We start from the raw sequence: 27,770 nt of genomic DNA on the forward strand, positions 1-27,770 counted from the left end.
ACAACCATGGGTCATGTGCGTGACACATAGTCCAATCATGGGAAATATTTCTGTGTAGTAACAAGAGCTTGGAGAACACGAAGTTCCCCCCTTGATTCAGTAACTGCACAAGGAACAGAAATTATTTGGTCACTGTGCACTGGATGTTTGACATACTAACCTCAAATCAGTAACAAGAGCTCTTAGGACACGAAATGCCCCCCTTGATGCATTCATTAATTGCACAAGGAACAGAAATTATTTGGTCACTGTACACAAAAGTTTTATTATTCTGGGTCAATGTGACTTTGACCTATTGACCTCAAAATCAATAGGGGTCATCTGCTGGTCATGATTAACCTCCCTATCAGCTTTCACAATCCTAGACCCAAGCATTCTCAAGTTATTGTTTGGAAATGGTTTAACTGTTCTGGGTCACTGTGACCTTGACCTCTGGTCTCAAAATCAATAGGGGTCATCTGCTGTTTATGACTAACCTCCCCATCAACTTTCATGATCCTAGGACCAAGCGTTCTTGAGTTATCATCTGTTTCCGGATTGGTCTACATACCGACTGACGGACAGACATCTGCAAAACAATATACCCCTACTTCTTCGAAGAGGGGCATAATTATGGGTCATTTACTAGTCGTAAGTGACCTCCTTATCAAATGTGATTTTAGACCAAAGCATTCTCTAGTTATTTGGCAAAAAAAATCTACTGTTCTGTGTTAATGTGACCTTTACCTTCGACCTACTGACCTCAAAATCAATAGGGGTCACCTGCTGGTCATGATCAACCTCCCTATGAAGGTTCGTGATCCTAGGTCCAAGTGTTCTTAAGTTATCATCCAGAAACTGTAGTTGAACCATTTTCTGGACAATAAATTGAGTAATCTTGGGCCTATGATCATGAAAGTTGATAAGAAGGTTGATCATGACCAGCAAGTGACCCCTATTGATTTTGAAATCAGTAGGTCAAAAGGGGAAATCCAAATCATTTGATTTTCATGATAACAGGCACAGTACACATTTTTTTTAACTCGGATATTTCAATTTTAAATTTGACCTATAATTCATAGAGGCAAAAATTCTGACAAGTTTCAAGAGTGTGGCTGCTAGAGTATTTACAAGGTTTTTCTATGATTTGACCTAGTGATCCAGGGATTTTTTCCTTCATAAACTGACTCCGGTAAAGGAGTCTATCCCCAGCTGAAAACTATGCATTTTCCCTCAAATGAAGGCAACAATTCCCCAAATTGTTGAAAAAAAAAATAAATGGAACATTATGTTATATCTTAAAATTGCATCTGAAAACCATAATATAAACATTATCTTCTAAGAGAAACACATTCAAACACCGCGGAATATTTCTCGCAGCAGATGACACCTGGTGCACTACACTGACAATGCTGATGATAAAACATAGTCGTCTACGTTCGTAAACATCCGGTAAACTAGATGAATAGTTCATGACTAGAAATATTAGGATATGGACGATGCGAATGCAGATTTATGGTATTCATACTGAAATAATACATGTTAAAATTGACGTACTTATTGAACTGAATAGGAGTTTATCGCCTATTTTTTATTTCTAGTCTTACACACCAAATTAGTCCAAATAATAGGACATTTCGGGACTGCCTGATAACTTTAATGAGTAAGGCTAACACCAAATATTTTCATTATCAGCACCAGATCTGCAAAATGTCATCCCAAAAACCCTAGATTATCACACCTGCTGCCCCACCCACTGTAATTAGTAAAACTGCATTAGATCTTTTTTCTTCAAATCTTTAATTTACGACTTATTTTCCCCCATTTTACCGGAACCAGTACCATCCCCAAAATCTGAAAAAATCCCTGTGACCCAGTTTTTATCTCCGGTACTTTAGTTTTATATTTGACCTATAATTCATATAGACAAACATTCTGACAAAGTTTCAAGAAGATCAAACAGAAAATGTGGCCTCTAAAGTGTTAGCAAGTTTTTTTCATAATTTAACCTAGTATCCTGGTTTTTGACCTCTGGTAACCCAGTTCTAAATTTGACCTGGCTTTTTTTTTATCTTGGGTAATCCAGTTTTAAATCTGACCTACAGTTCAGAGAGAAAAACATTCTGAGAAAGTTTTAAACAGACCAAATATATAATGTGGCCTCAAGAGTGTTAACAAGGTTTACTTTAGTCTAACTAGTGACCTTTTGACGTCAGGTAACCCAGTTCTAGATTTCAAAGAGACAAACATTTTGACAAAGTTTCTTAAAGGTTAGGTACAAAATGTAGCCTCTAGAAAGTTGACAAGGTTTTCCTATAACAGTGACAGGGATCACACTGGGTATTTTTTTTCTTTGAGCCACTGCTTTTTCAGAAATGGTAACTTTGAGGCCAACAACTGCGAAGCAAATAGAAAGAATCTGTTAACTTCTAAAATGATTACTTTTATAAACATCTGCCATTTAATAACAAGAGAGCCATGATGGCCCTATATTGCTCACCTGTTATCATTGCACTTGAGGATGTCTTCAAGGTCAAAGATCATAATAAAGATCAATCAAAAGAATTATGAAAAAATATAGCTGAAATTTTCTTAAAGTAACTTTAAATAAAATTATTCTCAAATCAGGCCAGTAGTTTCATACAAGAAGATTTACTTTTAAAGTTTTCTATATGGCCATGTAGGGATAATGAGCGTCTCCTGCGGGCCGCCATGTTTTTCGAGGAATCAAAATTATCTCAAGGAATTTGGTAGCGGGTCATCCAAGGATCATTTGTGTAAAATTATTTTGAAAACGGACCAGTAGCTTTAGAGAAGAAGATTTTCAAAGTTTTCTATATAGCCATATAAGGAAAACAAGCCCCACCCATTATCAGGGGCCATAACTACAGAACCCATGATGGGATCTGGCTGGTTCAAGAAAGGAACCACTATCTTGTGGGGATACAAGTTGTGTGCAAGTTTGGTTGAATTCAAATCATAAATGAAGCTGCTATTGTGCAGACAAGTTCAAAATAACTAATTCTGGCCCTTTCAAGGGGCCATCACTCTGGAACCCATAATGGAATCTGGCCAGTTCAAGACAGGAACCAAGATCTAATGGTTATACAAGTTGTGTGCAAGTTTGGTAAAAATCAAATCATAAATCGATAGCCTAGTGGTAGAGCGTCCGCTTCGAGTGCGGGAGGTCGTGGGTTCGATCCCCGGCCGCATCATACCAAAGACGTGAAAAATGGTACCAGTAACTCCCTTGCTTGGCGTTCAGCATTAAAAGGGAAACTGGCCTCTTCTCTCATACCCTCGTGGCGATGGTTTCCATCAGGAATGAGGTGTCTAGAGTGATTAATATAAGTTGTAGAACTTACTTCACAATCGACCTAAAATAAATTCTGTATAAACTAAATCATAAATAAAGCTGCTATTGTGCAGACAAGGGCAAAATAGCTAATTTTGGCCCTTTCAGGGGCCATAACTCTGCAACCCATAGGATCTGCCCGGTTAAAAAAAGGAACCGGGATCTTATGGTGGTACAAGTTGTGTGCAAGTTTGGTTAAAATAAAATCATAAATGAAACCACTATCGTGCAGACAAGAAATTGTTGACGGACGGATGACGGTTGATCACAAAAGCTCACCTTGTCACTATGAAACAGGTGAGCTAAAAATAGTTTTGAAAATCACATATTTTTTTTCTTTTGTTGGGTTTAACATCGCACCGACACAATTATACGTCATATGGCGACTTTCCAGCTTTGATGGTGGAGGAAGACCCCAGGTGCCACTCTGTGCATTATTTCATCATGAGCCGGCACCTGGGTAGAACCACCGACCTTCCATAAGCCAGCTGGATGGCTTCTTCACATGAAGAATTCAATGCCCTGAGTGAGGCTTGAACCCACATCGGTGAGGGGCAAGTGATTTGAAGTCAGTGACCTTAACCACTCGGCCATGGAGGCCCCTAAAATCACATTTAAAACCAGAAGATGCTTTTGTAAAAAAGCGCATGTCTCCCCCAATGCATAGTCGTACAGGCAAGAAGTCAATAGGGGACAAGAGCGAAAGTCAAAGACACATACATGGTTGGCTGCAATAGGGATCATCTACTTGGCATGTCCAGTCATCCCACTAAGTTTATACATTCTAGGCCTAGTGGTTTTCAAGTTACTGTTCAGACTCCTGTGACCTTGACCTTTAACCAAGTGACCCCAAAATCAATAGAGGTCATCTACTCTGCATGTCCAATCATCCTATTAAGTTTCAAGATTCTGGGTCAAGTGGTTCTCAAGTTATTGATTGGAAAAAGTTTTCTATGTTCAGCCCATTGTGACCTTGACCTTTGATGGAGTGACCCCAAAAACAAAAAGGGCCATGCATCTACTCTGTAAGTCCTATCACCCTATGAAGTTTGAAGGTTCTAGGTAAAATGGTTCTCAAGTTATTGACCAGAAATGGATTTCCATTTTCTGTCTACTGTAACCTTGACCTTTAATAGACTGACCCCAAAATCAATAAAGAGGTCATCTACTCTGTATGTCCAATCATCCTAGGAAGTTTCAACATTTTGGGTCAAGTAGTTCTCAAGTTCTTGTTCGGAAATGATTTTACATGACCAGGCCCCTGTGACCTTGACCTTCAATAGAGTGAACAAAAATCAATAGGGGTCATCTACTCTGCATGTTCAATCATCCTATGAAGTTTCAACATTCTGGGTCAAGTGGTTCTCAAGTTACAGATCGGAAATGGTTTTCCATGTTCAGGCCCCTGTGACCTTGACCTTCAATAGAGTGAACAAAAAATCAATAGGGGTCATCTACTCTGCATGACCAATCATCTTATGAAGTTTCAACATTCTGGGTCAAGTGGTTCTCAAGTTACTGACCAGAAACGGTTTTCCATGTTCAGGCCCCTGTGACCTTGACCTTCAATAGAGTGAACCAAAAATCAATAGGGGTCATCTACTCTGCATGTTCAATCATCCTATGAAGTTTCAACATTCTGGGTCAAGTGGTTCTCAAGTTACAGATCCGAAATGGTTTTCCATGTTCAGGCCCCTGTGACCTTGACCTTTAACAGTGACCCCAAAATCGATAGGGGTCATCTACTCTGCATGACCAATCATCTTATGAAGTATCAACATTCTGGGTCAAGTGGTTCTCAAGATACTGACCAGAAACGGTTTTCCATGTTCAGGCCCCTGTGACCTTGACCTTTAACAGAGTGACCCCAAAAAGCTATAGGGGTCATGTACTCTGCATGACCAATCATCTTATGAAGTATCAACATTCTGGGTCAAGTGGTTCTCAAGTTACTGACCAGAAACGGTTTTCCATGTTCAGGCCCCTGTGACCTTGACCTTCAATAGAGTGAACCAAAAATCATTAGGGGTCAACTACTCTGCATGTTCAATCATCCTATGAAGTTTCAACATTCTGGGTCAAGTGGTTCTCAAGTTACAGATCCGAAATGGTTTTCCATGTTCAGGCCCCTGTGACCTTGACCTTTAACAGTGACCCCAAAATCGATATGGGTCATCTACTCTGCATGACCAATCATCTTATGAAGTATCAACATTCTGGGTCAAGTGGTTCTCAAGTTACTGCCCAGAAACGGTTTTCCATGTTCAGGCCCCTGTGACCTTGACCTTTAACAGAGTGACCCCAAAAAGCTATAGGGGTCATGTACTCTGCATGACCAATCAACTTATGAAGTATCAACATTCTGGGTCAAGTGGTTCTCAAGTTACAGATCCGAAATGGTTTTCCATGTTCAGGCCCCTGTGACCTTGACCTTTAACAGTGACCCCAAAATCAATAGGGTTCATCTACTATGCATGTTCAATCATCCTATGAAGTTTCAACATTCTGGGTCAAGTGGTTCTCAAGTTACTGACCAGAAACGGTTTTCAATGTTCAGTGACCTTGAACTTAAATGGAGTGACCCCAAAATCATTAGGGGCCATCTACTTTGCATGACCAATCATCCTATGAAGTTTCAAAATTCTGGGTCAAGTGGTTCTCAAGTGATTTATCGGAAATGTTTTCATTTTTCAGGCCCCTGTGACCTTGACCTTTGACAGAGTGACCCAAAAATCATTAAGGATCATCTACCCTGCATGACCAATCATCCTATGAAGTTTCAACATTCTGGGTCAAGTGGTTCTCAAGTTATTGATCGGAAATGGTTTTCCATGTTCGGGCCCCTGTGACCTTGACCTTTGATGGAGTGACCCCAAAAACAATAGGGGTCGTCTACTCCAGCAGCCCTACCATCCTATGAAGTTTGAAGGTTCTAGGTCAAATGGTTCTCCAGTTACTGATCGGAAACAAAGTGTGACATACGGACGGACAGGGCAAAAACAATGTCTCCCCTAGTGGGGGCGAGTGGGGGTGGAGACATAATAAAGATGTCAATAAAGAATTTTTTTAAGCAATTCAAATTTTAAATGGTCTTATTTTGCACACTGCCTAAAAGTGGGTGGGGTTTTATGCCTTTCCATGTTTTATTCTCGACAAATCATAATAGCTGCTTTTGCAACAGTTGTCATATTTTTCTTAAATGCAGACATTTTAATGACTTATTATTAAGATTGCACTAGAAAATCTCATTCAAAAGGACATAATTGTCCGAGCATTACAGTCGCAAAAATTATTGACAAATTTGGAAAACGAAAGAACTGAATTCTTGACAAAATACCCGTTTTTAATTACTTTTCTATCATCATAGCTATTCAATGTTTACAATATCTGCTTATTTGAAGCATTTTTTTTATTTGTTTCTGCCCAAACTAAGCCTCAGCAATAATAAAACAAGAGCTGTCACTATTAGTGACAAAAGCCCCCAAAGCGTGCCCAAGAATGCTACAAAATATACCAGAATAGTTTAGGCATGAATAATTTTGTGACCTTGACCTGAGAGACACCGGGTCATAAGCTTGACACACCTTCTCAATTTGGTTAACATATGTGTGAAATTATTTTTAAATCCCTTGATAAATAGCAGAGTTATTGACCAGACGATGTTAACCTTTAACTTCTAAGTGTGACCTTGACCTTGGAGCTAAGGAACTGGGCCTTGTGCAGGACACATCATCTAATTATAGGGAACATTTATGCCAAGTAATTTTAAAATCCCTTCATTGATGGCAGAGTTATGGACTGGACAAGAAACAGACAATGTTAACCTTTAACCTCATGTTAACCTTTAACCTGTGTGATCTTAGAGCTAGGGTCTGGATCTTCCACATGACATATCGTCTCATTATGGGGAACATTTCTGCCAAGTAATTTAAAAATCCCTTCATGAATGGCAGAGTTATGAACCGGACACGAAAAAGACCCTGTTAACATTTGACTTCCAAGTGTGACCTTGACCTTGGAGCTAGGGGTCTGGGTCTTGCGCATGACACATAGTCTCATTATGGTAAACATTTATGCCAAGTTATTATAAAATCCCTTCATGGATGGCAGAGTTATAGCCCGGATAAGAACTTACACGGACGCAAGTACACACGGACGGATGGACAGTGCAATTTTAATATGCCCACCTTCGGGGGCATAAAAATTGCTATAGATCGTAATGGCCAACCACTCATATATGGTAATTTTATCCAGCACACAGAATAATGATTATAATTATCCAATTTGTTATTCAGAAAGTAATCTAATTATAGACTGCCTAATCAAATAAAATACCTCCTCCTTTCAATAACGGATAAGTTTTATCAATATTTCACAACTTTTGGTCCATAAATACTGCGAAACAGGCAAAATTCATAAATTTGCAGACAGACATAGCTTCTAGCCATTTTCACAAATTTTCAGAGCCACATTTAATTTTTAGTCGCAATCTCAAGTGGCGATCGACGGCGTGACCTGTGTGACCAAATTTTTGACCCGATGACCAAGTAACAACTCGTCCAATATTTTATTGACGGTAATACTCTGATCAAGTTTCATTAAGATTGGGCTAATATTGTGACCTCTAATTGTCGACGACAGACAATGCAAGAAGGACTATGACGGATACAAGGTGATCGCAATAGCTCACCTTGAGCTAAAACATTTGAGGGAGAACCTTACAAGGATGCTATGGATCAAGTTTGTAGATGATCCATTAAGCGGTTCAAGAGAAGTCATTTCTAGGTTCCTCTATTTCAGTTCTTGTGGCCCATAAAATCAGTGAAAGGGAACCATTTGAACAACCTTGGGAGAAGACCTGACAAGGATGTTACAAATCTGGTGATTACCTATCAAGCTGTACGTCTGAAAAAGTTGTTTAAAGGGGAAAAGCTAATGCTAGACGGCAGCGATGGAAACAGCCCAATTAAAATGGCTCACCTTGAACCTTTGGTTCTAGCTGCTTAAAAATGTTGATATAGGACCATTCATCTATACTAAAAGCTTACCTTGCAAAAACGAAAGGTGTGCATAAAATGGTCAGCAAAGCTGATCAACTGCATTTACATAATATCTAGCTGCTAACCTTCCTGGTATGTATCTTGGCACAAGCATCCTTGACTGAGGCATGCTTTCATTAACTAACAAGAGATGTCGAAGGACAGAAATGCTCAACAGCCTTGTCAACTGAATGAATATAAGTTGAAAAAATTGCACAATTTTGTAAAAATGCAAAACAGAGTTATGGAACCTGTACAATACATGTCAGCTCATTACAGTGGACAAGTGTGTGATTCCCATTAGTGGGTAACGAGATACCAGCTTACATAATACAAGAGGGTCATGATGACCCTGGATCGCTCACCGGAGTAATACGAGATACATGTTTCAAATGTCAAACTGATGCTAAAATATTAAGAAAGTCAATAGGTCATATTCATGGTCAATGAAGCCAGTTTTAAGATCGGTGTGCAAAACTGTGCATGTCATCCAAATTTCAAGACTGTATCTTAAAAAAAAACCAAGAGGGTCATGATGACCCTGAATCGCTCACCTGAGTAATATGAGCCACATATTTAAAATGGCAAACTGATGCTAAAATATAAGAAAGTAGGTCAGTAGGTCATATTCATGGTCTCGGAAAGTCAGTTTTAAGATCGATGTGCAAAACTGTACATGTCATCCAAATTTCAAGGCTGTATCTTCAAAAACAAGAAAGTAGGTCAGAAGGTCAAGGTCACAGTACAGGTGACCCCTAATCACTTGGGGTCATCAGGTAATTATAATCAAACTGTCTAGGAAATATGATCTGATAATTTTTTAAGTATTTATTCCTATATAACTCATATAACAAGTGACCCCCAGGGCAGGGCCTCTTTTCACCCCAGGGGAATAATTTGAACAATCTTGTTAAACATTCACTAGGTAATTCTACATACCAAATAGCAAAGGCCTAGGCCTTGAACTTTCAGACAAGAAGATTTTTTTCCCTATATAAGTCTATGTTAAATATGGGGCCCCCAGGGCAGGGCCTCTGTTCACCCCAGGGGCATAATTTGAACAATTTTAGTAGAGGACCACAAGGCAATGCAACATACCAAATATCAAAAGCATAGGCCTTGCAGTTTCAGGCAAGAAGATTTTTAAAGTTTTTTCCTATATAAGTCTATGTAAAACTTGAGACTCCCCAGGGCAGGGCCTCTTTTCACCCCAGGGTTATAATTTGAATAATTTTGGTAGAGGACCTCAAGGCAATGCTACATACCAAATATCAAAGGCCTAGGTCTTGTGGTTTTAGACAAGAAGATTTTTAAAGTCTAATGTAAAACTTGTGACCCCCGGGGCGGGCCTCTTTTCACCCCAGTAGCATAATTTGAACAATGTTCAGAGGACCATTAGATGATGTCACATGCCAAATACTGAGGCTCTATGCCTTGCGGTTTTCGACAAGAAGATTTTCTTTTCGGTTGCCATGGCAACCAGAGTTCTGTGTGGAATTCAATTCTTTGAACAATTTTGAAAGGGTGCCACCCAAGGATCATTCCTGTGAAGTTTTGTGTAATTCTGCTCAGTAGTTTTGAAGATTTTTTTAGAAATTGTTGACAGATGGACGATGCACGACTGACGATGCACGACGGACATTGAGCGGTCACAAAAGCTCACCATAAGCCTTTGGCTCAGGTGAGCTAAAAAGTAAGTCAGCAGGTCAAGGTCACCGTCAAGCGATATCATATTACTTGGGGTCATAAATAGGATCAGATAATTTTTCAAGTATTTTTTCCTATATAAGTCATATAATAACTAAGTGACCCTGGGCGGGGTCTCTTTTCACCCCAGGGGCATAATTTGAATAATTTCAGTAGAGGACTACTAGGCAATGCATCATACCGAATATCAACAGCCTAGGCCTTGCAGTTTCAGGCAAGAAGATTTTAAAGTTTTTTCCTATATTGGTCTGTGCCCCTGGGCCCTCTTTTCATCTCAGGGTAATAATATGAATAATATTGGTAGAGGACCACTAGGCAGGCAATGCAACATACCAAATATGAAAAGCCTAGGCCTTTCAGTTCCGACAAGAAGATTTTGAGTAACTTTCCTATATAATTGTCCCAAGGATGGGGCCTCTTTTCATCCCAGGGTAATAGTTTGAACAATCTTGGTAGAGGACAACACGGCAATGCTACATACTAAATATCAAAGGCCTAGGCCTTGCGGTTTCAGACAAGAAGATTTTTAAAGTCTTTTCCTATATAAGTTTATGTAAAACTTGGGACCCCCGGGGCCGGGCCATATTTGACCCTAGGTGGATAATTTGAACAATCTTGGTAGAGGACCACTAGATGATGCTACATATCAGATATCAAAGCCCTAGGCCCTGTGGTTTTGGACAAGAAGATTTTTTAAAGTTTTTCCTTCCGGTTGCCATGGCAACCAGAGTTCTGCATGGAATTCAATTCTTGGAACAATTTTGTAAGGGGGCAAAGGTAAGTACAATAGCTCTTCCTATTCTTCAAATAGTTAAGCTAAAAATTACATGCACAGCAAACAACAGGAAAGTAAATTCTTTTGCATAAGAGTGGTGTTTAGTTGGTAAGAATGACTTCCCTGGATTATGTGATTAACCTTTCTACTTTTGATAAAATCAGTCAAGCAAAACCAGCTGAACAAATATGAGAGGACGTTACAAGGATACTACAGACAAAGTTTGGTGCTTTCGTAAGGTCACCCGATTTGTAACCACTACAGTTTTCTGTTACAGTTGTACAGCAAAGGCATTGCTGTGACTTCAACACGAGCTTGTGGAAGAACTACATGAAATGTCAAAAAGTAGTATCATCTTAATCTTGTGAAGTTTGACCACTGTAGGCCAAACATTTCTTTAATTAATGATGGAATACCAAATGTTCTGCCAACTGACAAACATGAGCAAAACAATTTACTCCCTCTCGAGGAAGGCATAATCATGTCCAGTTTCAAATGTTTTTTTTGTTCTTTTGTTTTTTTGGGGTGGGGTGGGTGTTAGTTGTTTGGTTTAGTCACTCTGGCAAAATTTAGATCAAACATCAATTTTTCCAGCTTTTGACAATGGAGGAAAACCAAGGTGCCCCTCCAAGCATTATCTCATCAATGACTGTCACCTGGGGCTTGGCAACCCACCTTCTGCAAGCCAGATGGATGGCTTTCCCCAAAGAAGAACTGTTCATGCCAAGCTAGGTTTCAAACTCTCATCAGAGAAGGGATTTGAAGTCACTGACTTTTAACACTCAACCACATAGGCCCCTGACTTAAAATGAAATTGTGAATGTCTGTGCCATAATCTTTTTGAAACAGACCATCCAACTGACAGATCTCTTACATATCCCACAAAAGACTGTTGACTGGGGTATAAATATACTCTGAGGTTTTTCTCTCAAATTATAATAAGTTTTCAATATCAGAAATTGTTTAATAGAAATACAATGATAATTGCATTACATGAGCAAACAACGCTTACAAGTTGCAACACACACATACATGTATAGCAAATTCAATAAAATTATAAAATGTACACAACATTCATTTTCAAATATTTTCACAACTTGTGAATTTATTTTGATCTTACAGAAAAATGTTAGCACAAAATATACAAATAAAACATCAGGAATATTACAAATATATTACAATTTTTTCTCATACAACTATACGAAGCAAACGTTTATTCCTTAAAAAAGAAAAAAAAAAAAGCAAATTTCTTAAATTGGTATCCCCCATTGAATTATGTACTGGTGTTAATGAAAGATATGATTCACGAGTGATTTAAAGAAATGCTGCACTGCAATGTTACAATTGTTCTAACGTGGAAGTGGGCTTAAACCCTGCAAGAGCAATGGCAAACCTGAAACAAGAGGGTCATGATGACCCTGAATCGCTCACCTGAGAAATATGAGCTACATGTTTCAAATGGCAACTGATGCTAAAATATCAGACAGTAGGTCAGTAGGTCACATTCATGGCCACTGAAAACCAGTTTTAAGACCGGTGTGCAAAACTGTACAATGTCATGTTATCCAAATTTCAAGGCTGTGTCTTCAAAAAAAAAAAAAAAAGTAGGTCAGTAGGTCAAGGTCACAGTCACGTGACCCCTAATCACTTGGGGTCATCAGGTAATTATAATCAAACAGTCTAGGAAATATGATCTGAAAGTTTTGAAGTATTTTTTCCTATATGACTTATATAACAAGTGACCACCAGGGGCATAATTTGAACAATCTTGTTAGAGATCCACTAGGTAATGCTACATACCAATATCAAAGGCCTATGCCTTAAACTTTCAGACAACAAGGTTGTTTTTTCCTATACAAGTCTATGTTAAACTTGGGACCCCCAGGACCAGGCCTCTTTTCACCCCAGGGGCATAATCTGAACAGCATAATCTGAACAATCTTGTTAGAGATCAACCAGGCAATGCTACAAACCAAATATCAAAGGCCTAGGCCTTGAACTTTCAGAAAAGTATATTTTTTATCTTTTTCCCAATATAAATCTATGTTAAATATGGGACCCCCAGAGCAGGGCCTCTTTTTCACACCAGGGGCATAATTGGAATAATTTTGGTAGCGGACCACAAGGCAATGCTTCATACCAAATACCAAAGGCCTAGGTCTTGCAGTTTCAGATAAGAAGATTTTCAAAGTTTTTCCTATACAAGTCTATGTAAAACTTGTGACCCCCCTGGGGTGGGGCCTCTTTTCACCCCAGGGGCATAATTTGAACAATCTCGGTAGAGGACCACAAGGCAATGCTTCATACCAAATACCAAAGGCCTAGGTCTTGCGGTTTCAGACAAGAAGATTTTCAAAGTTTTTTCCTATACAAGTCTATGTAAAACTTGTGACCCCCGAGGAGGGGCCTCTTTTCACCCCAGGGGCACAATTTGAACAACATTCATAGAGGAACATTAGATGATGTCATATACCAAATATCAAGGCTCGTTGTGGTTTTGGACAAGAAGATTTTTAAAGTTTTTCTTTTCGGTTGCCATGGCAACCAGAGTTTTGTGGAATTCAATTCTTTGAACTATTTTGAAAGGGGGCCACCCAAGGATCATTCCTGTGAAGTTTGGTGTAGTTCTGCCCAGTGGTTTTCAAGAAGATAATTTTAGAAAATGTTGACGGACGCACGACACACGGACATTGAGCAGTCACAAAAGCTCACCATTGGCTAAAAAGAACAGCATGCAAGTAAAAAACAAGTGAAGAAACTATTGCCAGGCAATACAAGTTATGGACATATAGCCTTCCTTATGAGTTGTAGGTACATATATATGTATGTAGAAATACTGACATTACACCCAAGAATAATATGGTACTCTTGTTGACAATAAAACGGGCCACCAGGCTCAGTTATATTTACATTCTGACCATGCTTCTGACCACATCTGGATATTATCCATCCAGCTGATAATGAAAAGAAGTCCTTTATATATTTTTTCCTCTAATTTCAGCTCCAGTCATTAGTGCCACCAAGTAGAACCACTTCCTAAAACAAGAGAAAGGTCCATCCAAGGATGCAACAAACCCAAGTTTTGTGAAAATCTACAAAGCCGTTCCATACTTATTTAAAGAATTTTCAAGTTTTAGCTCTGACTGCTCTAAACAGTACTCCAATGATACCATGTGAACAAAGGATGCTACAGATGATGTTTGGTGAAGATCCACAATGCAGTTTATGGGAAGAAGTCCTGAACATGATACATCCATTGAAGATACAACCAAGTGATGTTCATCAGATGTTGTTAAAATGTTTTTTTCTATTTAAAGCCGAGTTGGCCAATAAGAACCATATGAACAAAGAGGTCAATACAAAGACATTTCGAGGGCTCAGAGCGAAACTAGTCCAAGTGTATATAGAAATAGAAGCAAACAGACTAGTTTTGCTCCAAGTCCTCGGTTTGGTGAATGTCAAAAAGTGGTTTATAAGTAATAGTTCAAAGTCTTTTTCTATTTTCAGCTCTATGAGCCCATCCCTATAAAGGGTTAAGCTGAACTATCTGAACAAAGGTCAATGCCATGATACTACAAACCAAGTTTGGTGTAATTCTGATCAGTTATACAGAGGTAAGTTGTTTAAGTAAACTACTGTTTGTCAAACACATACTGTGAAATAACAATTATTTGTGGGTGATCAATATTCATGGATGCTTCAATCAACAACAAAAATCCCAAGAAATAAAGAAAATTCCTATTCACAGCATCTGAATTTGAAACAGAACAATGAACACTCCAACACGGGTTGTCTTTGGTCAAAGTCAAAACCCCGATATTCTAAGGTTTCAAATAAAAAGATTTCACAGTATGCTCCCCCAAACCCTACCCAAGACAGCAAGTAGACAAGTATGCAGTTTTTAGTCTAAAGTATGCTTGGAACGAAACAAAGTTTGAAAGTTCCACCACTTGTCAACCCACTTAGCCACTGAAGCTGTTTAGTGTGCAATGACATTGACCTTCAGACCTCAATTAATACGAGCCATCTACCTAAGACAATCACCCTATGAGGTTTGTCAACTGTAGACCAAAGCATTCTCCACATCGATTAGAAACTGTTTTCCAAGACCTTGATCTCTGACCTCCTAACAATAGGGGTCATCAACTGACCAGAATCAGAATCTTACAGTTTGATCACTGCAGGCCTGAACATTCTGCAGGTAATAAGCAAACTGTTTTCAACCTTAATGTCACTGTTGTTACCTTTGACCCCTGAAACCTATGGTTGAACCACTGTAGCCCGAAGCATTCTTGTTTCATAGACAAATATTCTGACCAGGTTTCATGTGGGTCAGGTAAAAGATGTACTTTATTAACAAAGTATTTTCTAGGATTTAACCAAGTGACCTTCTTTTTACCACAGATGACCCAGTACCAAACACATTAGAGATTCTTAAATATTCTGTTCAATTTCAATGAGCCAGAATTGTTAACTCTAAAATGTCAACAGAAGAACTGTCAACATGCAATGGACAGGGTGATCACAATAGCCATTTAAACCAGAGGTCATGATTTGTAAAAGTTCAATACAGGTCTATTAAATGATGCCACATACCAAGTATCTAAGCTCCAGATGTGGTTTCAGAGCTTAATTATTCCCTTTTGTTGGCATAGCAACAACAGTCCCTTCAGATATTAACTCAATTTCTATAAACTTGTTATCCAGGTAACAACCTAGCGAAGAGTCAAGATATTTAGCATAGTAGTAATGGAGGATTTGTTTTTGTAAAGTTGACAACGGATGATGTGTGCTAATGATCCTGTTAACTCCTACTTGCCCTTTTCCCAATAACACTAACTACCAATGCCTCCTAGTAACAATCCATACTTCAAGGTCAAGGTTACAGGCAAGAGCAATACCGATTCAAAAATATTAGCATGTCATGTCCAAGCTGTAACTTAAGTTAGTCTGACCCTCATCATAACATGCTTTATTATATAAATTTTTGAGGCCACTGAAATTCTTTCCAAATGAAACATGGCATTGCCTACAATACAAGGTTATAAGATTTGTATCAGGAAAGTATGCATAAATTCTGCTGCTGAAATATTGCATCACTTTTCTATTATTTGACCAAGTTCAACACCAAGTAACCCAGTTTTAAACTTGACATAGAATTCTAAGAGACATTTTGACAATATTTAGTAAAGTAGAAAGTGCAATGATTTGAACTTGTGACCCAGCTATTGACTTAAGCTAGTCCAGTTTTGAAAACGATCTAGATTTCAGGAAGACAAAACTTAGAAACATTTTTTCGGATAATAATCAAAAAGAAAATGCAGCCTAGACTTCATAAGAGGCATATATTCTGTCAGATCTATGAACATCAGGTAGGAAATACGGCCTCTTATGGTGTTTATTTTTTTTCTCTACGATTTGACCTGGTGACCTAGTTAGTAACCATAACTAATTTCAAACTAGTCTCAGATTTTACTGAGAGAAACATTCTGACCTTGTTTAAGATTGGCAAAAATTGTAGGCTCTGTCACTGAGGTTTTTTTTCTCACTGAGCCACTACTTGTTGTGAAACTAGAAAGTTTGGAGCAAGGTTACAGTGTATCGGAAGTACTTCCTTCTTTAATAGTGGCCGACAACCTCAGGTGCCTCTTTGTGCATAATTTCAAGCAAAGACAGGAACCACTCTGTAATAAAATCCCCATTTGTCAATATGAAGTTTGAACAAAAGAAGAGACGTAGAAACCCTAAGTCACTCTCCTGATCTTCACTATTTGACTTTAAATCCACAATAGATCAAGAATGGTAACATGCGTTTAAAATAAACAAGGGGGGAATTGTGCCTAGATCGCTCACCTCAGTTTCATAGCTCAGACATGTTTCTTTAGGACTATGGTTAATTCTGGATATTATTTAACTATTTTGGTAGAGGGTCACCCAAGATAAGATTGTGTGAAATGATTCTGAAATCAAACAAGTTCAAATAAGATAATTTTCACAGATTTCTATATATACTTATAAGCCTGCCATTATATTTTGTAATCAGGATAGCCATCCTTGGTAGAAGTTTGCTGAAGATTTATCAAATAAATTATCTAGACACATCACATTTTCGGCTGCAATAGAATTATTTGACAAGTTGTTTTGTTAACAGTTTAGGGTAGCAACTATATTTCTTGAGAATTTCATTAGAAGTAGAAAAACATTTTGATTTTGTATCAAAAACTAATTTCCCAGTAGTACTGACAGAAATGTATGATAGTTTGCTATATATGGACTTTGAAAATACAGAGGCTAAAATTTTCAGTTAACAAAATTTTAATATTCCTGTTTACAGTAGTTATATTTCAACCTTCATCACATGAGTGAAAGCTGTATTACAAAGCTTTTTAAAGAGACATTATTAGATAATGTCTAATATTTTGTACTAACAATAACAACTGGACCATATTTTTCAACAACTTGTAGTATCTACCTGCTAGTTCTAAGTATTCTGTTGTACATCTGTAGTAATCCAGCCCACTTAATTCTAGGACGTTTGAAATTTGTTAAGGCAAGAACATTACTTGACCATAACACCCATGACAATCATCACATAATCCACCAAGTTTATAAACAACGTATACCTCTCAAATATTTAAGAAATAACATAGCAAAACCATGCTTTAGCACTGTTTTAACATGGTGGGCGGTTATACGTCGTGTGTAGTAATTTCACGAGGGAACAGCCCTCCTAAAATTATTTTGACAACAAATAACCACCACCGTGTTCAAACACGGTTTTGCTATAAATTATTTCGATTCTAATATGTCATTTCTTGTAAAATTTAGATAGATAGAAATAATCTGAAAGGGGTCATCCAAGGAACATTCCTGTGAAGTCTGGCTTGGTAGTTTAGGAAACATTCTTTAAACAAGGAGCTGCGTTCAATAAACGTTTGATGCCCCCAGTGGCATCCTTGTTGATAGATTTTGCACCTAAGTCCAGCACCTAAGTCCAAAACGAGGTCAAGGTCAAACTGAGGTCAGGTGATATTTGAAGATGAGGAATGGTCACAGTTTACATCTGTATTAGTATCAATTCATTCTTGTAAGGGGTACTGATGCTAGACGAAACGGTCCTATTTGGTAAACCAAGAGATGGCCCATATAAAGCAACCCAAGTCCAAAATGAGGTCAAGGTCAAGGTCAAACTGAGGTCAGGTGATGTCTGAAGATGAGGAATGGTCACAGGTTACATCTGCATTAGTATCAAGTCATTCTAGTAAGGGGTATTGATGCTAGACGAAACGCTCCCATTTGGTTAACCTCGTACGTACGTACGAACGGACAGGACAATCACTATATGCCTCCCGCATGACCAGTAGTTTCAGGAGAAGTTTAAAATAACATGTTGATGATGAATGCTAGAACATACATCAAATTTTTTTTTGTAGCTCTAAAGGTCTTTAAATTCAGTTAAGTGGAACCCTTTGAAAAAACTATGAAAGAAGTCCATGCCAGGATGCTATAGATTAAGTTTGGTGTAATTCTGAGTTTCAGGCGAGGTGGTGTTCAAGTAAATCTTGGACAATGACAGACACAGGGCAATCACAAAAGTAGCTAACAATTTTTTTCTTAGTCCACCATCTAGCCATGAGTAATAAAATGTTTGATACAGGGCAAGAAATCTAAGGTTAAACAGCAGTGACCTCAACATTCTGCAAATGCTCTTTGAACATGCCTTCTGCATATTGTCTTTGTAAGTGAATTATCAAGTACGCTCAATCAGAACATTTCTGCGGGTCAACATTATGAGATCATTTCATCGAAGTTCCCTAAACATCTTTCAAGTGGTTCAGAAGACAAAAACTCCAAGGCTCAAATATTTTACTTGGGCAGGCTCAAATGAAACATGGGTTCAACACATCTTCTTGATGAGATTAGCATTCCACCCATCCTTAAAGAGGTTTAAAAAATATGGCGGGGACCATAATTAGAAAGACAGACTGACCGACAGAAAATGGGACAACGCCAAAACTCTACCCCTAAACATTCCTGCCTGGGTGCTAATTACTCACATTTTAAATAATAATCAAACAGATCATTCATAATCCTATAGAAAACTTGTATTTGCAGTATAAAAAGTTTTGCAATATGAAGCATATAAAGTCTTACAGGCTTATATTACTAGATTTGCAATACAGTAATCAAACTGATCGCTGAACCAGTCTAAAATATTAGAATATTCTACACTTTTTCTTATTCTTCTTCTTAACTTGTAGTGCAGCTTTGGTTGCATGCTCAAACACCTCTCTAACGCCCTCCTTGGTCTTAGCAGAACATTCTAAATAGCAGAAAGCTCCAATACGTTCAAACATTGAAGTCCCATCTTCTTTTCTCACTGGTTCCTGTTTCATTTTGGCGAGCTCAATTCTTGTTTGATCATCATTTCTCAAATCCTTCTTGTTTCCTACGAGAATAATGGGAACATTTGGGCAGAAATGTTTAACTTCTGGTGTCCACTTCTCAGGTATGTTCTCCAAGCTGTCTGGACTGTCGATGGAGAAGCACATGAGAATGACATCAGTGTCTGGATAGGACAGGGGTCGCAGTCTATCATAATCTTCCTGACCAGCAGTGTCCCACAAGGCCAGCTCAACCTAAATAAAAAGCAAAGGTAAAAAAAAACCTGAATTAATCAATATTAAGCTTGATTATTTGAGCCGTGCCATGAGAAAACCAACATAGTGGGTCTGCGACCAGCATGGATCCAGACCAGCCTGCGCATCTGCGCAGTCTGGTCAGGATCCATGCTGTCCGCTTTTAAAGCCTACTGCAATTAGAGAAACCGTTAGAGAACAACATGGATCCTGACCAGACTGCACGGATGCGCAGGCTGGTCTGGATCCATGCTGGTCGCAAAGCCATTATGTTGGTTTTCTCATGGCACGGCTCATTTCATATTACCTGTAAGACATTAAATAGATCTACAGAGTGTTAGTATTAAAACCAATACAACTTTGCAATGAAAACCAAAAATCAGTTCTCCAAAACATCCACAAAAACTGAACTAGTAACATGCTTTTAGTGTCAATATTTGATTCTGAAAAATAAACAATTTAAGGCCTTCTGATCTTGGATGTATGTTAGATGATACTGTTTCATGAAAAGTAACTAACATTCATTCCAAAATCAGATAGATATGACCCTGATCAAATTGAACCATTCATACAAATCTGAAAAAGGTCAATTTGCAGAAGCTTCTGGCCATGTTTGGGGAAGATTCATCCAACAAATTAAGAAAAGTTATCCAAACTATTTTTTCAAGGCAGTCAAGCAGAAAGATTTGAACAGTTGTTGGAAAGTTTATCCAAGGATGCTACAGACTATATCCATCAAGAAGTTCAAGAAGCCTAATTTCAGTTAAATGGAACTGACTAAAGAAACCTCAAACAGAACCCATGCTTCAGGCCAGCTAAACAAGAGCTATGATGGACATGGACTAAGCCAAGCCAAAACAAATGTTTCATGTAAAATATGGCAAAGAACATGAAACAGCTTTAAATAAAGAACTGTATACATATTTGTCAAAAAAAAGAAAGAATGTTATCAAGAACTTCCATGTTCAATAAGTATGCAATATTATAGTTATAGTTCATGCACACTGCAGTTCCTTAAACATTCTTTTCAGCACTCCGGAGTTTAACAGCCCTAAGACACTCACATAAAATTGATTCTTTGACTCTGAACACATAAAACCGGTATAATGCCCACACCCATCACCCAACATCTGAAGAATTCACCATTTCACAAGCGGCGGCCAAACTATTTTTGTTGAAAACACTGGCTAAGTACTATTACAGATATACCCTTAGAAATGTTACCCAACTGTACTGGGGATAGCCATATTATGTACTGAGAATAACATGTGAAACTGAAAAAAAAATCCAGTATTCTGATTCATAGCTACATGGTTTATGTACAATTTATGTCTATTTCGAGTCTTTTCATTTACTCCAGTCTTTCAAATATTTCTCAAACATACATCTGTAACTAAATAACCACAATGCATTATCACAATGAGATGACAAATAATACATCTGTAAAATGATCCAAGATACTGCCAACTATTGTTTAATCTATGTCTGTAACAGGGTTTTTCATGAATTTTGACTTCATTTATAAAGATTCAGGTATCAACTATACATTATCTTAAAGATCTGGAAGGGTGGAAGTAGGATTTGTTTGAATATTAAGGTATCTTACTTATGTCAATTTTATGGCAAAAAATGATTTTTCCGCATGTAAAAAAATTTGGTAAAATCACAATTTGGGAAAGAAAGAAATTCGAAATCTTCATATCTTAATACATGAAAACGTTGCTTTTATGCTAACTTACATATTACCATAATCATATACTCACAAATAAGGCAGATCGGGGTTCCGAGTTTGCGACAAAATCAGCAGTATTTAACTTAGACCCTCTTAAAAGACAAGTTCTCTTTTTTGAAATTTGTGGGAACTTTCATCTGAAAACTAGGCCAACACTGAGGGATGACTTATCATCATTTTTTAACAAAAGACAGGTGAAAAGAGAAAACAAGCACCGCAATATACGCCCAAAGGTATGACCTCTGACCCCTAAGTGTGACCTTGACGCAAGCCATCAGAAACTTTGTTTGTTTGTTTTGGGTTTAACGCCGTTTTTCAACAGTATTTCAGTCATGTAATGGCGGGCAGTTAACCTAACCAGTGTTCCTGGATTCTGTACCAGTACAAACCTCTTCTCCTCAAGTAACTGCCAACTTCCCCTCATGATCAGAGGCGGAGGACTAATGATTTCAGACACAATGTCGTTTATCAAATAGTCACGGAGAACATACGCCCCACCCGAGGATCGAACTCACGACCCCGCGATCCGTAGACCAACGCTCTACCTATTGAGCTAAGCGGCCAGGCTTTGCCATCAGAAACATGCGCTCTGCATGTCGTGTCGATGTGGTGAACTTTTGTGCCAAGTTTCTTTTAAATCCTTCAAGCAGTTCAAGATTTACAGAGCAGACACGTAACAAAGTCATATGACCTTTGACCCCTAAGTGTGACCTTGATGCGAGCCATCCAAACATGCGCTCTGCACATCCTCTCGATGTGGTGAACATTTGTGTCAAGTTTCTTTGAAATCCTTCAAGGGGTTCAAGAGTTACATAGCGGACAAAATTGCTAACGTACGGACAGAGGGACACCGGCGTCATAACACAATACGTCCTTTCAGACGTATAATATCCCTTCGGGCGTATAATAAGTGTTGCATGAAATAAAGCTTGGACAGCACTGGCTGCTGATCAAAGCCAGAATAAACTTTAAGATCCTGACGTATATGTTCAATTGCCATGTTGGAAATGCGCCTGCATATTTGATTGAACTCTTAACACCGAAAATCCCCCAACGCTCCCTCAGATCCTCGGAGTCATCAGTTGACTGTCACACCGTCCCTTTCAACAAGCGAAAAACTTTTAGTGATAGAAGCTTTAGTACTATAGGGCCAAAGTTGTGGAACAATTTACCACTGAACATCAGACAAAGTTCTTCAATTGACTGCTTTAAGAAAAAGTTGAAAACGCATTTCTTCAGAGACTACTTTGCATTATTCTAAGTTTTGACTGAGTTTTAAGACAGTGATGCTAGTGACAGTTATAGAAAATTAAATGTTTGTCTGTGATAATTATATTTTAGTAATATTTTAAAATATAGTATTATCATTAACTTTAAATTAATAATTGCTATTTTAATTCGTTTTAATTAATCTTATGCCTTACTGTGGTACACATTCATGCAAAGTGATTTGAAAATCCATCCATGGATGACAAAGATATGGACCGGACACGAACGCACTATCATGAAAAATGACCTTTAACATCTAAGTGTGACCTTGACCTTTGAGGTACGGACCTGAGTTTTGCGCGACACGTCGTCTTACTGTGGTACACAATCATGCCAAGTCATTTGAAAATCCATCCATCGATGACAAAGATATGGACCGGACACGAAAATTGCGGACAGACTGACAGACTGTTCAAAAACTATATGCCTCCCTATGGGGGCATAAAAATTCCAACTGGAAATTAACTAAAAAACATCAAAAATATTTCCCATCTCGCGCTATATTTTACCTGAAAATTTTGATATTGGCACGACAAACTTGACAGTTAATTCTAGTATCGATCAGTTTAAAATGAAATGTATTAAGAACAAGAGCTGTCTCCATAGGATGACACATGCCCCCGATGGCACTTTGAATGAATAGTTATGGCCGATGTTAGAGTTTAGGACCTTTGACCTACGGAGCTGGGTCTTGCACGCGACACATCGTCTTACTGTGTCACACATTCATGCAAAGTTATATTAAAATTCATGCATGAATGACAAAGATATGGACCGGACATGCCCATCAATGCACTATCATGAAAAATGATCTTTAACGTCTAAGTGTGACCTTGACCTTTGAGCTACGGACCTAGGTCTTACGTGTGACACGTCGTCTTACTGTGGTACACATTCATGCCAAGTTATTTGAAAATCCATCCATTGATGACAAAGATATGGACCGGACACGCCCATCAATGCACTATCCTTTAACATCTAAGTGTGACCTTGACCTTTGAGCTACGGACCTGGGTCTTGCGCACTGCATGTCGTCTTACTGCGGTACACATTCATGCCAAGTTATTTGAAAATCCATCCATCGATGACAAAGATATGGACCGGACACGCCCATCAATGCACTATCCTTTAACGTCTTAGTGTGACCTTGACCTTTGAGCTGCGGACCTGGGTCTTGCACACTGCAAGTCGTCTTACTGTGGTACACATTCATGCCAAGTTATTTGAAAATCCATCCATCAATGACAAAGATATGGAACGGACACGAAAATTGCGGACAGACTGACAGACGGTTCAAAAACCATATGCCTCCCTTCAGGGGCATAAAAATTCATGCTGGAATTTAACTAAATTGCTAAACAGATATATATATATATCGAGGGGTCAGAGCGAAAGTGTTCTTAGTACATACAGATAAAGAAGCACTTAGAAAAGCTTCACTCTTATCCCTCGATGTGGAGAACGTCAAAACCATGTCCCTCTGACTTTGTGTAAAAGTAAAAAGAAGTATGCAGTGGATAATCATTGATTATCACCTCTCATTGTTTAAAATACATCATTACTATCCTCCGTCCACTTAATAGCTATCCCCTGTGTAGAAATTTGTTTGCTTCACCTATTCCCAGTATACCTTCAGGTGATCAAAAAGTATGAATATCATACTGATATCTTACACAAGTTTAGATGGTGTAATTACCATGAAATTGCTGTATTCGGTTTTTATTCTTATTCTGTTTGTTAGTTTTATGTCTGAAAACCTACCAACTTTAAGAACATTAATATTTGTGAGTGATCATGCAACTTTCAGACAGAACTGTGCCATTATATAAAAGAAGAGACACATTTCCATCACAATTGTACATCCTATAGGATCAAACTATTTGTATCTCTTTGGTTTTTTCCATGTAGGACCATCCAAGGAACTCCCAGACCAACTTCCAGTAACTTCTACTAAACGGTTTCAAAGGTGATGTCATTTGAAGAAAGACAATGTTTCAGCAGTTGGACAGATAACACACCATGGAAGGTGAGTGACCACAATAGCTCACCTGGAGCAATTTGTGTTCAGGTGAGCTAAAAGGAATACAAGAGGGCCATGATGGCCCTATATCGCTCACCTGTTATCATTGCACTTAAGGACAAGTCTTCAAGATCAAAAGATCATAACAGAAATCAATCAAAAGAATTATGAGAAAATATAGCTCAAATTTTCTTTAAGTAACTTTAAAAACAAGATTTGAAAACTTTTTGTAGAGGTCCACTAGGCTATGCTACATGTCAAATATCTAAGCTCTTCTGGTTTATTTTTAGAAAATTTTGAAGATTTTTCTATGTACAATCAAGTAACCCCATGGGGCAGGGTCAATTTGACCCCAGGGGTCATGATTTGAATAAATTTTGTAAAAGTCTACTAGGCAATGCTACATGTCAAATATCTAAGATCTAGGCCTTCTGGTTTATTTTTAGAATTTTTTTTAAAGATTTTCCTATGAAAAAATCAAGTGACCCCTAGGGCGGAGTCAGTTTTGACCCCGGGGGACAAGGTTTGAACAAATTTTGTAGAGGTCCACTAGGCAATGCTACATGTCAAATATCTAGTCTCTAGGCCTTCTAGTTTATTTTTAGAAAATTTTTGAAGATTTTCCTATGTAAAATCAAGTGACCCCTGGGGCGGGGTCAATTTTGACCCAGGGGGTCATGATATGATCAAATTTTGTAGAGGTCCACTCGGTAATGCTACATGTGAAATATCTAAGTTCTAGGCCTTCTGGTTTATTTTTAGAAAACTTCTGAAGATTTTCATTGTAAAGTCAAGTGACCCTAGGGCGGGGTCAATTTTAACCCCCGGGTCATAATTTGAACAACTTTAGTAGAGGTCTTCTAGGCAATGCTACATGTCAAATATCTAAGCTCTATGGCTTCTGGTTTTTGAGAAGAAGATTTTTTTAATATTTTCCTATGTAAAATCAAGTGACCCCTGGGGCGGGGTCAATTCTGACCCCGGGGGCCATGATTTGAACAAATTTTGTAGAGGTCCACTAGGCAATGCTACATGTGAAATATCTAAACTCTAGGCCTTCTGGTTTATTTTTAGAAATTTTTTGAAGATTTTCATATGTAAAATCAAGTGACCCCTGGGGCGGGGTCAATTTTGACCCCGGGGTCATGATTTGAACAATTTTAGTAGAGGTCCACTAGGCAATGCTACATGTCAAATATCTAAGCTCTAAGGCTTCTGGTTTTTGAGAAGAAGATTTTTTAAGATTTTCTTATGTAAAATCAAGTGACCCCTGGGGCGGGGTCAATTTTGACCCCGGGGTCATGATTTGAACAAATTTGTTAGAGGTCCACTAGGCAATGCTTCACACCAAACATCTAAGCTCTAGGGCTTCTGGTTTTTGAGAAGAAGATTTTTAAAGTTTTTCCTTTCGGTTGCCATGGCAACTAGTGTTCTGCATGGAATTCAATTCTTTGAACAATTTTGAAAGGGGGCCATCCAAGAAACATCCCTGTGAAGTTTCATCAAAATTGGCCTGTTGGTTTAGGAGATGTTGTTTAAAGGAAAGTGTGGAAGGACGGACGGACGGACAGACGCCGGACGGTGAGCGATCACAATACCTCACCCTGAGCACTTTGTGCTCAGTTGAGCTAAAAAGACTGAAAAAACAAACAAATTTTCATGAAAGCCAGAAGCAGTCTAATACCATTAACAGTAACAACAGCCATGCTCTAAATTGGAAACTTGAGATCTAACAAACAATACAAAATAGTTGAAAATGCTGAATGACAATGCCAAATAATAAAAATATAAAAATTAGTGAAAATTAGTAAAAATAACGTAATAAAAAAATAATAAAGACATGCACTTCAAAGGACTTTTTTTTCAGAGACAACTCATGCTGCAGGACTAGTAACTTAAAATTGTAACTCGTCCTGCAACATTTTTCGTACATCCTACATTTTTTGCAGACAACACTTGTAAAGATCACTGCCAATACCGTAATGAAACTGATACACAGTCTGTTTTAGGGCTTAGCAAAACACAAGCACCTGCAAGTACCGACTCCCTTGCTGCTTCATTCTGCATGTGTGATTCGTGCAGGATCGGTAATAAACAGCTAATAAAATATGACATTACAGTAAAATTGCCAGGGCTTTTTTTCTCGGGCTTTTGGATAAGTGGCCCATGGCCAAATATGGATTTTTTACATGCTAAATGGTCAAAATTGAGAATTATTTGCATTTAATTATAATTGCTTTAAACAAGTTTTACTGGTAGACATTCTCATGAATTAGAAGTATCCACGAGTGAAATTTAGAAAAATATCTTTCCTATTATGTAGATATAGTCCAACTCTTCATTTTCATTTGTCATGACTCACTGGGGAGGAACTGTTACACGGGACTCAATTATGGAGGACATCATGTTACAGAGTTAGAAGCTGCTTCTACAGTTTTTCCGGATAACGTTACAACATAAATTATGAAGGATAATAATCGCTGGCGGTGGTTTGTTCACAAAAGAAATGGTAAAAATTTATTTCTTTTTTGCAAAAATATGAATATATTTCTCGACTAGAAGATGCTTTTGTAGAAAAGCGCATGTCTCCCCCACTGCATAGTTGTAATAGGCAAGAAGTCAAAAGGGGACAGGAGCGTAAGTCAAAGAGACACTGATGGTTGGCTGCAATAGGGATCACCTACTTGGCATGTCCAATCATCCTATGAAGTTTCAATATTCTGGGTCAAGTTGTTCTCAAGTTATTGATAGGAAACCATTTTCCATGTTCAGACCCCTTTGACCTTGACCTTAGCTCAAGTGACCCCAAAAACAATAGGGGTCATCTTCTCTGTAAGTCTTATCATCCTATGAAGTTTTTAGGTTCTAGGTCGAATGGTTCTCAAGTTATTGATTGGAAACCGTTTTCCATGTTCTGGTCCCTGTGATCAAGTGACCCAAAAATCAATAGGGGTAATCTACTCTACATGTGCAATAATCATAATATGAAGTCTCAACATTCTGGGTCGGGTAGTCATCAAGCTATTGATCAGAAACTGTTTTTTTATGTTCAGGCCCCTGTGACCTTGACCTTTGATCTAGTACCTCAAAAATTTTATGGGTTATTTACTCTGTAAGCCCCATCACCCTATGAAGTTTGAAGGTTCTAGGTCAAATGGTTCTCCAGTTATTGATAAAAAATTAAGTGTGACTGAGAGATGGCCCCTGCCACTGTGACCTTGACCTTGGATGGAGTGACCCAAAAACAATAGGGGT

The 27,770-nt window shown here is 38.2% G+C and overlaps 1 protein-coding gene across 1 annotated transcript in view; it reads right to left on the reverse strand.

Moving 5' to 3' along the window:
- Nucleotides 1-27,770, reverse strand: part of LOC123529333 (ras-like GTP-binding protein RHO) — a 63,503-nt gene that overhangs the window by 5,731 nt on the left and 30,002 nt on the right. The window contains exon 3 of the mRNA XM_045309634.2: nucleotides 19,111-19,494. Within this exon, the coding sequence (XP_045165569.1) occupies nucleotides 19,111-19,494 (384 nt within the window). The remainder of the gene's footprint in view (nucleotides 1-19,110; nucleotides 19,495-27,770) is intronic.

The sequence above is a fragment of the Mercenaria mercenaria genome, chromosome 13 (assembly GCF_021730395.1).
Source record: "Mercenaria mercenaria strain notata chromosome 13, MADL_Memer_1, whole genome shotgun sequence".
Taxonomy (NCBI): Eukaryota; Metazoa; Mollusca; class Bivalvia; order Venerida; family Veneridae; genus Mercenaria; species Mercenaria mercenaria.